A 16,541-nucleotide genomic window follows, 5' to 3' on the forward strand; every position below is an offset into this window, starting at 1 on the left:
GCTAAAATGTCAAAAAATGGCATGTCCCAAAAACAGCTGAAAACACCTCAAAACAGCATAAAATAGCGTGCCAATACACGCCATAGCATAGAATTTTGCAAAAACTACCAAAAAAAGCAAAAAAATGCATGTTGAAAAAATGACCGAAAAGGCAAGGCTATAGTATGGCTAAAATGTCAAAAAGGGGCATGTCCCAAAAACAGCTGAAAACACCTCAAAACAGCATAAAATAGCGTGCCAATACACGCCATAGCATAGAATTTTGCAAAAACTACCAAAAAAAGCAAAAAAAAATGCATGTTGAAAAAATGACCGAAAAGGCAAGGCTATAGTATGGCTAAAATGTCAAAAAAGGGGCATGTCCCAAAAACAGCTGAAAAACACCTCAAAACAGCATAAAATAGCGTGCCAATACACGCCATAGCATAGAATTTTGCAAAAACTACCAAAAAAAGCAAAAAAAAAAATGCATGTTGAAAAAATGACCGAAAAGGCAAGGCTATAGTATGGCTAAAATGTCAAAAAGGGCATGTCCCAAAAACAGCTGAAAAAACCTCAAAACAGCATAAAATAGCGTGCCAAGACATGCCATAGCAAAGAATCTTGCAAAAAAACTACCAAAAACACAGAAAAATAATGCATGTTGAAAAAATGACCGAAAAGGCAAGGCTATAGTATGGCTAAAATGTCAAAAAGTGGCATGTCCCAAAAACAGCTGAAAACACCTCAAAACAGCATAAAATAGCATGCCAAGACACCCATAGCATAGAATTTTGCAAAAAACTACCAAAAAAGCTCAAAATAATGCATGTTGAAAAAATGACCGAAAAGGCAAGGCTATAGTATGGCTAAAATGTCAAAAAAAAGGCATGTCCCAAAAACAGCTAAAACACACTTAAAAACAGCATAAAATAGCGTGCCAAAACACACGCCATAGCATAGAATTTTGCAAAAACTACCAAAAAAGCAAAAAAATGCATGTTGAAAAAATGACCGAAAAGGCAAGGCTATAGTATGGCTAAAATGTCAAAAAGGGGCATGTCCCAAAAACAGCTGAAAACACCTCAAAAACAGCATAAAAATAGCGTGCCAAGACACGCCATAGCATAGAATTTTGCAAAAACTACCAAAAAAAAAAAAATGCATGTTGAAAAAATGACCGAAAAGGCAAGGCTATATAGTATGGCTAAAATGTCAAAAAGGGGCATGTCCCAAAAACAGCTGAAAACACCTCAAAACAGCATAAAATAGCGTGCCAATACATGCCATAGCAAAGAATCTTGCAAAAAAACTACCAAAACACCAAAATAATGCATGTTGAAAAAATGACGAAAAAGGCAAGGCTATAGTATAACTAAAATGTCAAAAAATGGCATGTCCCAAAAACAGCTGAAAAACATCTCAAAACAGCATAAAATAGTGTGCTAAGACACGCCATAGCATAGAATTTTGCAAAAAATTACCAAAAAAAAGCTAAATAAATGCATGTTGAAAAAATGACCGAAAAGGCAAGGCTATAGTATGGCTAAAATGTCAAAAAACGGAATGTCACAAAAAGCTGAAAAACCTCAAAACATAAATGTGACATGTTATAAAAAAATGCTGAAGACACCTTAAAATAGCAAAAATAGTGTGCCAAGACACACCATAGCATAGGATGTTGCAAAAACAGCCCAAAACACAAAAAAATGCATGTCGAAAAAATGACCCAAAAGGCAAGGCTATAGTATGGCTAAAATGTCAAAAAGGGGCATGTCCCAAAAACAGCTGAAAAACCTCAAAACAGCATAAAATAGCGTGCCAAGACATGCCATAGCAAAGAATCTTGCAAAAACTACCAAAAACACGAACATAATTCATGTTGAAAAAATGACCGAAAAGGCAAGGCTATGTATGGCTAAAATGTCAAAAAGTGGCATGTCCCAAAAACAGCTGAAAACACTCAAAAACAGCATGAAATAGCGTACTAAGACACGCCATAGCATAGAATTTTGCAAAAACTACCAAAAAAAGCTCAAATAATGCATGTTGAAAAAATGACCGAAAAGGCAAGGCTATAGTATGGCTAAAATGTCAAAAAGGGGCATGTCCCAAAACAGCTGAAAAAACCTCAAAACAGCATAAAATAGCGTGCCAATACACGCCATAGCATAGAATTTTGCAAAAACTACCAAAAACACCAAAATAATGAATGTTGAAAAAATGACGAAAAGGCAAGGCTATAGTATGACTAAAATGTCAAAAATGGCCTGTCCCAAAAACAGCTGAAAAAACACCTCAAAACAGCATAAAATAGCATGCCAAGACACGCCATAGCATAGAATTTTGCAAAAAATTAAAAAAAAAAAAAAAAAGCTAAATAAATCATGTTGAAAAAATGACCGAAAAGGCAAGGCTATAGTATGGCTAAAATGTCAAAAAAATGGCATGTCACAAAAACAGCTGAAAACACCTCAAAACATAAATGTGACATGTTATAAAAAATGCTGAAGACACCTTAAAATAGCATAAAATAGCGTGCCAAGACACACCATAGCATAGCATGTTGCAAACGCAGCCCAAAACACAATAAAAATGCATGTCGGAAAAATGACCCAAAAGGCAAGGCTATAGTATGGCTTTAGAATTGGTATAAAGATGAAGTGGAGCAATGGGACTCAACTTAGGCTATTAGGAACAGTAAGTTTACATTGAAAATTAGAGTTTAACACACCTCAGAGCACAGTCATTAAAATAGAAAAGTTGATAGCCCATTTTGCCTTATAAAAAAAAATCATGTCTGAATAATATGAAGGTTCCTAAGAGTTCTTTTTCCAGGTGTACAGGGAACATGACATTATACACACACACATCACAAATCAAGTGTCTTTATAAATGAAAGTTTTAAAAAACTACTCACTACACAGCAAAAAATGCTACTAAAACTACAAATGAATGAGTTTAAGTTTAATGCGTATGGATAAATGGTGAAAAGTGAATAAAGCAAAGACACGAAGTAAAATAAATTGACTACATGAACAAAAAACTCATAAATGAAGCGACAATAAAAATGAGGAGATGAAAAAAAGTTAGGAACTGAAGTAGATGTGACATCTGTACTTGATCAGGTGCACTGAAAATAGTGCAAGATGATCAAGCAGATGAAAAGTTAAGATTAATGAAAAGTCAATGTCAAGCACCGATCAACAGCAGAGAGGCAACCTATCCTATAAAACATTGAAGGGAAAGATAAAGAGGAGGCCTGATCAGAGAATAACCCGGAATTGTATTAATGGGAGATCCTGACCTAGGTGTAAAACTTCCTATGTGTTCCTATTATTAAAGAGCATCAACTCCAAAAAAAACACAGGAAAAAAAAAATCACCTTCCTGAAAAAATGCGATGCCGGGGAAACGGTTTAGCTCTGGAAATTTGCAAAAAGTGGCCTTTGTGAGAACACTGGAAACCATCTCGGCTACAACTCGTGTGGTTCTGGTGGCTGGCCTCGGTCGGTTTGCATAGAATGTTGCAAAAACTTGGCTTGAGTTTGTTTCCTCCATCTCTCATTTCTCTCCATGAAAAGGCAGCTGGATCATCTTCTGACAAAAATGTGGCTGAGATGAGATCACGATGAGAGCTTATAAAGGCTTTGTCTCATTCAAAGTTTTTTCGTTCAAAAACCTGTGGTTCTCAAAAAACCAAAATAATGCATGTTGAAAAAATTACCAAAAGGCAAGGCTATAGTATGGCTAAAATTTGAAAATACAAAATGTCCCCCCAAAAACAGCTGAAACTCCTCAAAACAGCATAAAATAGCGTGCGAAGACATGCCAAAGCATACAATGTTGCAAAAACTACCAAAAAAACAATACAAATGCATGTTGAAAAAATGACCTGAAAGACAACGCTAAAAAATGTCAAAAAATGGCATGTCCCAAAAACACCTGAAAACACCTAAAAACAACATAAAATACCGTGCCAAGACATGCAATAACATAGCAAGTTGCAAAAATTACCAAAAAACAAAATAATGCATGTTGAAAAAATGACCTAACAGGCTAAAAAGTCAAAAAAAAATAGCATGTCCCCAAAACAGCTGAAAAACCCTTAAACAGCATAAAATAGCATGCACAGACATGGCCATAGCGTAGAGTGTTGAAAAAAATGGCCCAAAAACACCAAAATAATGCATGTTGAAATAATGAACGAAAAGGCAAGGCTATAGCATGGTTAAAAAAATCAAAAAAATGGCATGTCCTAAAAAAAACTAAAAACACTTAAAAACAGCATAAAATACTCTACCAGGACATGCCACAGCAAAGAAATGTGCAAAAACTACCAAAAACACCAACATAATGCATGTTGAAAAAAATGACCAAAAAGGCAAGGCTATAGTATGGCTAAAATGTCAAAAAAGTCCATGTCCCAAAAACAGCTGAAAACACCTCAAAACAACATGAAATAGTGTACCAAGACACACCATAGCACACAATGTTGCAAAAACTACCAAAATCAGCAAAAAAATGCATGTTGAAAAAATGACCGAAACAGCAAGGCTATATATGGCTAAAATCTCCAAAAGTGGCATGTCCCAAAAACAGCTGAAAACACCTCAAAATAGCATACAATAGTGTGCCAAAACATGCCATAGCATACAATGTTGCAAAAACTACCAGAAACACCAAAATAATGCACGCTGAAGAAATGACCGAAAAGGCAAGGCTATAGTATGGCTAAAATGTCAAAAAATGGCATGCCCCAAAAATCAGCTGAAAACACCTCAAAACAGCATGAACTGGTGTGCCAAGACACGCCATAGCATACAATGTTGCAAAAACAACTAAAAACACCAAAATAATGCATGTTGAAAAAATGATCACAAAGGCAAGGCTATAGTATGGTTAAAATGTAAAAAATGGCATGTCCCAAAAACTGCTGAAAACACCCCCAAACAGCAGAAAAAAGCGTACCAAGACCAGCATAGCATAGAATGTTGCAAAAACTTCCCAAAACACCAAAATAATGCATGTTGAAAAAATGACCGAAAGGCAAGGCTATAGTATGGCTAAAATGTCAAAAAGTGGTATGTCCCAAAAACAGCTGAAACACCTCAAAACAGCATAAAATAGCATGCCAAAACATGCCATAGCATGGAATTTTGCAAAAACTACTACCAAAATCAGCAAAAAAACAAGTTGAAAAAAAAGACCGAAAAGGCAAGGCTATATTATGGCAAAAATGTCAAAAATGGCATGTCCAAAAAAACAGCTGAAAAACACCTAAAAACAGCATAAATAGCGTGCTAATACACGCCATAGCATAGAATTTTGCAAAAACTACCAAAATCAGCAAAATAATGCATGTTGAAAAAATGACCGAAAAGGCAAGGCTATAGTATGGCTAAAATGTCAAAAAAGGGCATGTCCCAAAAACAGCTAAAAACACTTAAAAACAGCATAAAATACTCTGCCAAGACATGCCATAGCAAAGAATCTTGCAAAAACTACCAAAAACAGCAAAATAATGCATGTAAAAAAATGACAATTTTTTGGCCATTTTTTTGTCTTGCATTTTCACCCGTTTGTAGGAGCAGCCAAAATTTGACTTTTTTAGACGTACTATACCTATCACCTTTTTGGCCATTTTTTTGACATACCAATTTATGAGGGTTTTTGTCTTTTTTGGCCTTTATTCCCGCTTGGCATACAATGACGCATCTCTACAAGCTATTATATGTCATTTTCAGCCATTTTAAGGATTTTTAGGATCATTTTTTTCGACATACTATACTATTGGCTTTTTGCCATTTTTTAACGTGAAATTATTAGGTTTTTGGCCTTTTTTGGCTTTCATTCCCACTTTGCATACTATTAAGCATCTCTGCAAGCTATTATAATTCGTTTTTAGTCATTTTTAGGAGCAGTCAAAATTTGACTTTTTTCGACATACAATGCTAATGCCTTTTTGGACATGTTTTTGACATGCTAATTTATGAGGTTTTTGGCCTTTTTTGGCCTCTATTCCCACTTGGCATACAATGACGTGTTTCTACAAGCTATTGTATGTTGTTTTCAGCCATTTTTAGGAGCAGTCAAAATTTGACTTTTTTTTTTACATTTTATACTATTTCCTTTTTGGCCTTTTTTTTACTTTGCTATATTATGAGGTTTTTGGCCTTTTTGGCCTTCATTCCCACTTTGCATACCATAATGCATCTATAGAAGCTATTATAAGTTGTTTTAGGCCATTTTTAGGAGCAGTCAAATTTTGACTTTTTCAACATACTATGCTATCACCGTTTTGGCCATTTTTTGACATGCTTAATTATGGGATTTTTGGCCTGTTTTGGCCTTCATTCCCACTTTTCATACTATGACACATCTCTACTAAGTTATTACATGTTTTCAGCCATTTTTAGGAACAGTCAAAATTTAACTTGTTTTGACATACTCTACTATGTCCTTTTCTGCAATTTTTTTGACATGCTAAATTATGGCATTTTTGGCCTTGGAACCATCTTCCAGTTTCTGTCAGGGAGGCAGACACCGTCTCCACTTTTAAGGGTAGACTTATGAGCTTCCTCTTTGATAAAGCTTATAAATTAGGGCTGGCTCAGGTTGCCTGGACCAGCCCTTTAGTTAGGCTGACATAGGTTTAATCTCCCGGGGAACTTTCTAGGATACATTGAGCTCCTTTTTCCTTCACTCGCTCCCTCCATCTGAAAACGCTCATGTCTATTTACTGTATTATAATAACCTGGGTGCCTCTCCGGAGCATGCGTTCCCCCTTGTTTCCTAGTTTTCCCTGATCCTGACTTCAATGTTGGCTGCGCCTGATTGTGGCGATAGCTGTGCTGGTGCTGTGACCCTGCCTTTGGCCGGGCTCGTGCTGTGGCTGCGTTGATACTGTACCTCCGGCTCAACTTGATCGTGGTCTTGGTTGTGCTGTTGCTGTGGTCCTGTCTGAGGCTGCGACTGTGTTGTGGGCCTTGGTTGCGCAGATGCCATGATCCTGCTTGACGTGACCTTCTACTGCCATTATTATGAGTCATGCCTCCACTATCAATATACGCATGGGATTTTTATCAACACCTACAATATTTGCATGTAACATCACATGCCATCATAGAGTACATTTTGTAATCTTATACCTATCACTATTGTTATATGACATGCTATTGTTGCGATTTTTGCTGTTGCATCTCTCCCCCTCTCTTTCTCTTTTCTTTTTGTCATTATTCAATTGTTACTTATGACATTTATTGCAGTCTGTCCGTCCTGGAAGAGGGATCCCTCCTCAGTCACTCTTCCTGAGGTTTCTACTATTTCTTTACCCCCGTCACAGGGTTTTTTTGGAGGAGTTTTTCCTTAAACAATGTAAGGGTCTAAGGGCAGAGGGATGTCGTATGCCGTGAAGCCCTCTGAGGAAGTGTTTTGTGATAATGGGCATTATAAATAAAATTGACTTGACCTGCTAAATTATGAAGTTTCTGGACTTTTTTTTCCAATTATGACGTTTTTGGCTTTTTTATCTCAACATTCCATACTATGCCATGTCTCTATAAGCAATTAAATGTTGTTTTCAGCCCCTTTTTTTTTGGCATGTAACATTTTTCGACATACTACACTATGTTGTTTTCGGCCATTTTTTCGACATGCTATATTATGATTTTTGGCTTTTCTTGTCGATATGTTATACTATGATGTGTCTCTACAAGCTATAATATGTCATTTCAGCCATTCTTTGACATGTAAAAATTTGACATTTTTGGAAAATGTCCAAAATTTGATAAAAATGTCATAGAATTGTATGTCATTTAGATTCTGATAAAAACACATAGCATTGTATGTCGTCCAAAAATTGATAAAAATGTGATAGTATTGTATTTCCTTCAAAGAATGATGAATACATGATAATATTGTATGTTGTATGAAAATTGATATAAATGTCATTCTATAGTATGCCATTCCAAAAATGATAAAAGCATCATGTACGTCGTCAAAAAATTGCCAAAAACGTCACAGTGTAGTATGTCATCCAAAAATTGATAAAAAAACATCATAGTATGTCGTTCAAAAATTGCCAAAAATGTCATAATATAGTATGTCCTTCAAAAATTGCCAAAAACGTCATATGTAGTATGTCGCTTCAAATGGGGTTTCTGTGTATTACCAAGGAAATTGAGGTGCTCCTGAGCAGAGAAGCTGGTCAGTAGCCAATAATTATGGACTGTATGGTGAGAATATTGCATGTTTTTAAATCAGCTTCACTGCCTCTGTAACTCCCTTGTACACCTTTTTCTCTTTTTACTACTTTTCTACAATAAAATCCACAAAAGCTTTGTTTTGAGTAGTCTTAAATTGGACTATGGCACGACAAAAATGCATTTTGTTGGATAAACATTTTTAACCATGTGCTTTATTTAAACTATTTACATATATATACAGCATGAGAGAAGTGCGCAAGTGAAAACATAATGTGTTTTTGCTGTCTTTGTTCTAATTAAGTGTGTGTTTATGTGTAAATAGCTCAACATGTCCCTTCTTAGCACAGAGTTACTGTGCTCGGATGGATCTTTTCTATTTGTGCTTTTTTCCCCACTGTTGACCTAGCATTGAATCATACAAAAGCTGCATATGTATTCAAAAAATCTATTTGGACCTTATGTGCCCCCAGCATTCATTGCAAGAGCTTCGATTGTTTTCAAGTCTGTAGCATGTAACTTGTCTTATCCTGGACAAAAATTATCAGGATTGCGAATTTTACAAACAACCATTTTTTTAATGTCATTAACAAATCTCTGCATCAACAAGTAAATCCTTCCAATGGTGTTTTTTGGCAAAATCAAACCCCCCAAAGCGGATTGATACACAAATTGTCCATTATAAAGCCAGTGAACAGGAAGGTGGATGTCAGGGTGTGAAGGAGATAAGATTGAGTGGTGATACCCTTCTGACGGGAGTGTTGTTGTTTGAGAGCGGAGCAAACAGATCTGCAGATGGCGTTTCAATCTGATCCCTGACCTGTGATATCTGCCTCAAGAGGGCCTTTCCCTCTTCACGAGCCTATGAGCAGAGTGACCATCCACACCAGTTTATGTGTTAATACCACGTCAGCTCTTTTAAAGCAATGGAAAGACAGTGCTGCACAATGCAGGAACACTTACGTCATTGTAGTCGCAACAGCGTTGAGCGCAGAGGGACGCCTCATCGTAGAGCTTGTTCTTGAAATAGTACTGACCCAGGTACCGCAGGGCTGTGCTCACCTCAGCATGCTCCAGTTGTTCCTGTGAGGAAAAGATTTTCTTTTTATGATGAAAACAGAGATGTGGCACAGGAGAATATGGAGAAGCGTACGTGATGGTAAATGAAACGTCATGACAAATTAGAGCTATACTACGTCACCAGCTACAGAAAATGTATTTGAGGTCATGTTACATTACTAGGCTATCCACTTGAGATTATGTAACAATTTTATTATACTCAACAAAATTCAATGGCTTTTTCCAGGCTTGGAAAACATGATAGTGAGATTTCATGACATCTCAGGTTTTTTATAACTGTGAGAACCCTGTGTGTCCCTTAATTAAGACTAAGGGGCCTGGCCTAATTCATGAATACAGCCCCAGATCAAAACTACAAAGGTTTGTGGACATAAGAGTCAAAAATCATCATATGTTTTTGGATCCTTCATAGTTCTTACCCCACATGAGAAAATGTCTTTGATGTAAAGCATGTAACACTGGGCAGCATCATCAGACTCATTCAGCTGTTCATGGAGCCTGACAAAAGGATGAAGCAGAATTCAAAATTAGCTTCTATTTCTGACCGATACAGTTGTCACATTCACATATGATGACAAAAAAAGAAAGCCACAGATCAGATCATTTTGTATTTGAATGTTGACGTGAACCATTTTTTTTACTACAAGATCTTTTTCATTGAATGTACTCAATAGTATTACTTCAGGATACTTATACTGAATTGTACTCACTTTGCCAACTTGAGTAGAGCCATTTTCTCTACATCTCCAACAGAGTATGCCCTCCAGTAACACTAGACGAAAATAAAATATGTCAAAAACCAGCCATAAGGCTTATAGAATTTAATACACAAACGAGGAATCACTGACTGTTGTAATGCAAGTACCTTCTTGGCTTCCACTTGCTGCGACAGTTTTTCGTAACTTTCCCCTAGTGCGACCAACATGCGCGAGTCATTGGGCCTACCAAAAATAAATAACTGTATGTCAAAACAAATATTAAGCATTTTATTTAAGACCACTGCATATTTTATAAAACCTGACTAAAACACTGCATTCTGTCAAAAGCCATACCTGAGCTGGTGAGCCTTTCGATAATAGTACAAACAGTAAAAGGGCATCTTAAGGATCTCATATGTCTGTCCGAGGCCATACCAGGCACGGTAGTCACGCTTGTTCACCTCAATGGCATGCCTGCTTGGGAAAAAAAAAGAGTTAAAACTAGAAAAGTGCATTTAGTACAGTGTAGATCCCCGCCCCAACTATGTTATGCAAAATGGCATGAAAATGTCATACTGCACTATGTCCAAAATAGCATTTAAAAAAAGTCATAGTAGAGTATGGCATCCAAAATGGCATGAAAAGGTCATCCTAAATTATGTCAACCAAAATTGCATAAAAAAATTTATAGTATAGTATGACATCAAAAATAGCATGAAAAATGTCACAATTTTGTATGTCGTTCAAAACTGCATAAAAACATTATAGTATAGTATGTTTTCAAAAACAGTATAAAGACAGCATCCTGTAGTATGTCATCCAAAATGGCATAAAAACGTTGTACTGCACTGTGTTGTTCAAAAAAGCATAAAAAGTCATAGCATATTAAGGCTTCCAAAACAGCATGAAAACCTCAAATTATAGTATTTCGTCCAAAATGCCAAAAAAAAAAAATACTAGTACGGTATGTCATCCAAAATATTATAAAAAATTATGGTATAGTATGTTGTCTAACACTGCATTAAAAAAGTCACAGTAAAGTATGTTGTCAAAAATAGCATAATAAAGTCATAGTACAGAATGTCATCCAAAACAGCAAAAAAGAGTCATATTACAGTATGGCGCCCAAAATGGGATAAAAAAAAAGTTATAGTATAACATATCATCCAAAATGGCATGAAACATCATACTATGTTGTCATACCATACTATGTCATCAAAAAAGTCATAGTATAGTATGTTGTCCAAAATAGCATGACAAAGTTATACTCTCATATGTAGCCAGCAAGTCCTCCAAAATAGCACAAAAAAGTCATATTGTAGTCATAGTATTGTATGTTGGAAAAAAAAATTCCTCGTATGCATGTCGAAAACACTATTAAAAAGTCATAGTATAGCATGTCGGGAAAAAGTTGCACAGGGTTCCCACACATTTTTACTGATGAATTTTTAAAACCTTTCCAGAACTTCTTTGCAATATTTTACTTAATTTCCATGACTTTATTTAAGTAGTTTGGAATAGGTTGGCCTATGAACATGCACTTCCCAGGCATTAGGGGACCTAACGCTTGCTGTCTTTACTCACAAGTTAGACATTCCTACCACCAACTAGCTGCATATGCCAATGGACCACACCAGCACATACAGGTACTACACAAAACCTCAAAGCCGTGCCTCTTTTTGGGGGGAAAAAAGAGGAAGATTCAATTAACATTCACAATATGCTTAGAGAATTTCATGAATACAATAGCCAAAACAGTATCTATTTAAAACTTTTTCAAAGCATTCTATTAATTCCAAACCATTTCCAGGCCTGGATAAAAGTTTTTCTAATTTCATAACCTTTCCAAGAATTTCATGACCATGGGAACCCTCAGGATTTATAATAATAAAGTATCAGGTATGGAATTCATCTTCAGATGCTCTGGTTCAAAATGGGACCAAACTTTTCTATGGATGCCAACTTTTGAGCAACTGTGAAATGAGGCTTGCAGCAGATCAGGAAAGGCTCGTTTTTACCCTTGTTCAGTGGCAGAACTGGCTTTAGCAATGTGATTTTATTGATCACCCTGCAGCAGCCACTTAAAAGGAGAGATGAGTCAGCAGTCAATGATGACAGAAAAGCAGAGCAGTCAATAAAACAAGTTTTTCAAAAAACGGAATCACCACAGCCACGAGAGGTCCTTGAGCAGTCAGTCATAAATGTCAAAAAAATTCAGCTGATTAGTCCAGTAGTTGTTTCAGATAAGCTGTGGACAGACAGATACACACACAGATGCACACGCATACACATGCTTGATGGCCGATGCATTATCCCTTCCAGGCTCACGTTTGGCATAGATAACAAGAAATAACCCTCACAGCAGTATAGCTGATAAAAATCCTACGCACTCCTGTGAAAGGTCTTTTATCAAGTAAAACTCCATCACTAACACACTGAACAAGACAATGAGACTGCCACCAGCATAAGGGCCGTCTATGCTCTACCAAATCTCCAGTCTGACCTGTAGGCCTGGATGGCAGCTGAAGTGTTCTTCATTTCCATGTATTCATGGCCCATGAGGGTCCAGGCTCCAAGGCATCGTGGGTTCAGTTTGAGGGCACGCTGGAAGTATAGAGCTGCCTTCTCATGCTGAGAGCGTAAACTATAATAGTTACCTGTGGATGAGACACAGAAGTATGTCTTAAAAAATGTTGTCTGACCAGATGAAAAACCTTTAAACTTCAAGTTAAAAAAAATAAATAAAGTAAGCCAACACACCTGTGCAGCTGTAACTATTCAATACTTTTGTACTTTACCTGCTAAATTCCAAACAATTTAAGACAAGTTATGATTGATTTTATTAACTCATCAACTAATTGTTCCATCACTGAAAAATAGTGGTGGAGAATTTAACAGTGACGTTGATCAGGCTGGCTCAACACTTACCGATAACACAGCAAGTCTCCACTCTGTACTTGTCGATTTCCACCAGGTTGTGGGCCAAGTAGCTTAACTCAGGCTTCATGCTCTGTGGAAATAATCATTACCATCAGCAATATATATATATATATATATATATATATATACACACACACACATACACACACACACACACACACACACACACACACACATTTAGAGACCCCTCTGCCACTAAGCATCCATCCAACTTAAGGGTCCTTTTCACCCCTACTGACTGATGTTATTTAGACTTCTAACTTCCTATGAAAACACACTTCTTCAATTCATTACAATTGGTGAACTCACTTTGACATAGAGCAGGTTGGAGAATGTGTCCATGTTGTCGATGCGATACGGATCCTGCTCCCTCAACTCGTTGAAGAGAGCCAAAGCTTGGTCAATATCTGAAATGAATACAGACTAAGTTCTGCAAAACTTGAACCATATTATTCCACTGACAAAGTCCCTATTGAAAAGGTCGAAAATAAACCTCTGATGTTGTGGTAGGCAACAGCAATCTGTGAGATGATGTAGGTGCTCTTGGAAAAGCCGGCCTCCATGAGGTTCTGATATTTCTGCAGTGCTTCTTTTATCATCTGCAGCTCTGTGTACATGTGGGCCATGAAGAAGTCTTTAATCCAACAGTCTGGCAGAGACAGTGACTTCAGCTGGGGACAAAAATCAAGCGACCAGGGTAAATGCAATCACCTCAGTCCATATAATTACCTGAGATGGAATGTGTTTTTACATATTTATGCACTAATTGAATATGAGAGCAAACATGAAACAAAAACTTTGTAAGAGTTTAATTTAAAAGTCATGAGGGCTGTGGGGGTTGATGATATGATAGTTACCATTTCAATGTTGGTGACAAGGTTACTAAGCTCCAGCCAGGCTCCCCAGTGAAGAGGAAGAGCATGAATGGCCTCAACAAACACCTCCACCGCCTCCTTTAGCAGATCCAGCTTTCGTAGCACCACCCCATAACTGTGTTCCGACACACACACACACACACACACACACACACACGTATAGAGTCTATGTGAAGTCCACTGTATTTCTCTGCATTATCTGAGAAAAGTTTGCACACTTTGGAGGAAAAGTTCTTACAGGTACAAGGTGAACCCGTCCAACTCTCCTGCCATGTGCTTTTTACTGAGCTCGACCCTCAGTTCTCGTAGGGCTTCATTGCGCACCTGACCCTTCTCCAGAGGACCTAGAGCCGCACAGAGAAGAAAAAGTTAGGTTACAAAGGGTAACAAAAGAACTTTCAGTTCTCTTTTAAAAGGTCACACAGACAAGTCCTCACCCAGGCTGTCCACAGTCTCATCGTCCTTCTTTTTCTCGCCTGACTGAAGACACAAAGAGGGAAACTTTTACAATGTTCCACAAGCATTATTATCAAAGTGAAAGCAGTCTTGTCATGAAATGATATCGGGGCTCAAAGGATGTGGGCACAAAAGATATCTAGAGAACCTTACCAGATAGCGAGAGTACATATAGAGGAAATAAGCCTTCTGACTGCAGCAGCCTTTCAAAAAGTAAGCGGCACGGTCATATTCTTTCAGGTCAAAGTAGGATTTGGCCAGCGTAAGTGCATCAAGGTCTTGTGCATCTTCCTGTATTTGAGAAAGACAGTGAAAAAGAAATGGTTTTCTTTATAGCATGTGTAAAGTCAACTCCACGACTAAACAAAATTAGATTAATTTCACTGAAAAAAATGACTTTCAGAAAGTGTTAACTATATGAGTCACTTCTGAACAGATGTTTAACAGCAAGTTTAGCTTTTTACATTAAACAAGCCACCAGGGGGCAGTATGACTTTTCCCATATTGAGAGAGGGGCACAATAGAAAAACTTATACAGAAAGAGGTTCTGCAGCTTTGAACCTCATATTGTTTATTTCCTCCTTGTGTTATACAGTTGATTAACAGCAAATCCCATGAGAAGTCTCAAACTAACAATGCATGGATTCCACAGACTAATAAATATGAACATATAAATATGAGGGAAAAAAATCATTTTGCAATTAGTTGACAGATATTGCAAACAATCTTGATTTAGCTTATTCTCTTACTCTGTGCCACAGATCATCAGTGTTGTTCAAAACTACTAAAAATACATCAGTGATCACAACATTCTACTGGCTGACATGTTCCTTTGTTACAATGAATGCAGGCAGTGTAGTTTATTTTAAGAAGATCCCACTTAGGCTGCCCTTGTGGCTGAAAATAGTTTAAGTTCCTAAGATATTAACTATTTACTCCTGTGTGAGGTCACATTTCATTTACCAGCTGTTACAGAAAATTAATAAGGCTTATGTGCTGGAAAAATACATTTGTTATCTGTTTTAAAGACTTACATCTGTAGGGGTCGACTGGTGCATTTTAGGCTGAATTTGACAAAACGTGTATTATATGATGCACAGAATATTTAATATATCCATTTGACATAAAAACACGGTTTCTAAGGTTTGCATATTTTCCACAGTCAACATCACACAGCTTTAATGAAGAGCTAAAACAAGCTGATAAAGACTATAATGCACATATGCAATACTGCTGGTCAGCCTGGAATACGATGATATTTTAACCATAAAAGCTACTTCAAGGGGAAATTAAGGAAATCTGGATGTTAAAAAAATGATGTAATTAAAACCAGCTAACCCCAGAAGGCCTCGGGCCTGGCAGTAAACAGTACAAACCTCAGTAAAAGGAGGTGATGGGGGTAATTCATCCTTGGGAAGAGGGTCCAAAGCAAATGCCAATTCAGAAGCCCTAAAACGTAAACACAGGAAGCGTGAATGTGACAAAACTTGGCCGTTGATTACATTCATTTGCTCACACCAGGTGTATGTTTGTAACAAGCACAAAGTTATTTGCCTTCTAATCTAACTCTGTCCAACAACTAACGTTACAAGTTTTCTAATCGACAGCAATTAAGCCCAATAGCGTTAGTGGTTAAGAGGTAACATCATTGTATCATGTAGCGTTTTTGCACAATATTGATTTCTTTAACCCGAGTAATCGTATAACGACTGAAATGTAACATTAGTGGTAATGTTAGTGTTAATACTTTTATCCAGCTTTAGCTAAATTGTCAAAACCTAACGCTAATGAGATTTGTCAACAGCACCGCTAACGAAGCTAACTGACTGGTAACTAGCGTTTACCCTTAATGCTAGTTAGTAAGGTAACAGAGCGGAAAGACGGGCAGATAATGCCGCACTGCTCACACTCAGTCTCACCATTTCGCGCTGTGTAAAAGTCCTCTTTCTTTGCAGAGAGAAATCACCGATATTAGCTGTTTCTTGATTTGCACCAAGTCCCCAAACTCACTACAGAGAGCCGCCATTTTCATATTTTATCAAGCAAGAACGCTATTGGTGGAGGATACAAAGCGGTAGTCCCGCCCACACAGATTTACATCACTTCCGCTTCATTCTTGCTTTCAAAATAAGAAGCACAGTCTATTTTGGTTTGATTTACAAATGTACTTAAAAAAAAAGACGTCTGTAACAAAATAAGTTATACCGTATAAATGGATTTTAACAATACCAAGTTTGCAGCTGCTGAAAAGCACGTAATTTGATTAATATCTTAGCAAAATAGTATATGATGATTTGCCTCAAAACACGA

The 16,541-nt window shown here is 37.1% G+C and overlaps 1 protein-coding gene across 1 annotated transcript; it reads right to left on the minus strand.

Annotated features, from left to right (window-relative positions):
• Positions 1-8,397: 8,397 nt before the first annotated feature.
• On the minus strand, positions 8,398-16,263 carry cdc23 (CDC23 (cell division cycle 23, yeast, homolog)). The gene is made up of 16 exons (XM_042499313.1): positions 16,151-16,263; positions 15,608-15,680; positions 14,385-14,522; positions 14,213-14,255; positions 14,014-14,119; positions 13,758-13,890; positions 13,394-13,571; positions 13,210-13,307; positions 12,889-12,970; positions 12,464-12,617; positions 10,315-10,434; positions 10,128-10,203; positions 9,973-10,034; positions 9,682-9,760; positions 9,146-9,265; positions 8,398-9,044 (listed from the first exon to the last, which is right to left on the minus strand). The coding sequence occupies exons 1-16, from the start codon at positions 16,261-16,263 to the stop codon at positions 8,892-8,894; spliced, it is 1,728 nt and encodes a 575-aa protein (XP_042355247.1). The 3' UTR covers positions 8,398-8,891.
• Positions 16,264-16,541: the final 278 nt, after the last annotated feature.

The sequence above is a fragment of the Plectropomus leopardus genome, chromosome 13 (assembly GCF_008729295.1).
Source record: "Plectropomus leopardus isolate mb chromosome 13, YSFRI_Pleo_2.0, whole genome shotgun sequence".
Taxonomy (NCBI): domain Eukaryota; kingdom Metazoa; phylum Chordata; class Actinopteri; order Perciformes; family Serranidae; genus Plectropomus; species Plectropomus leopardus.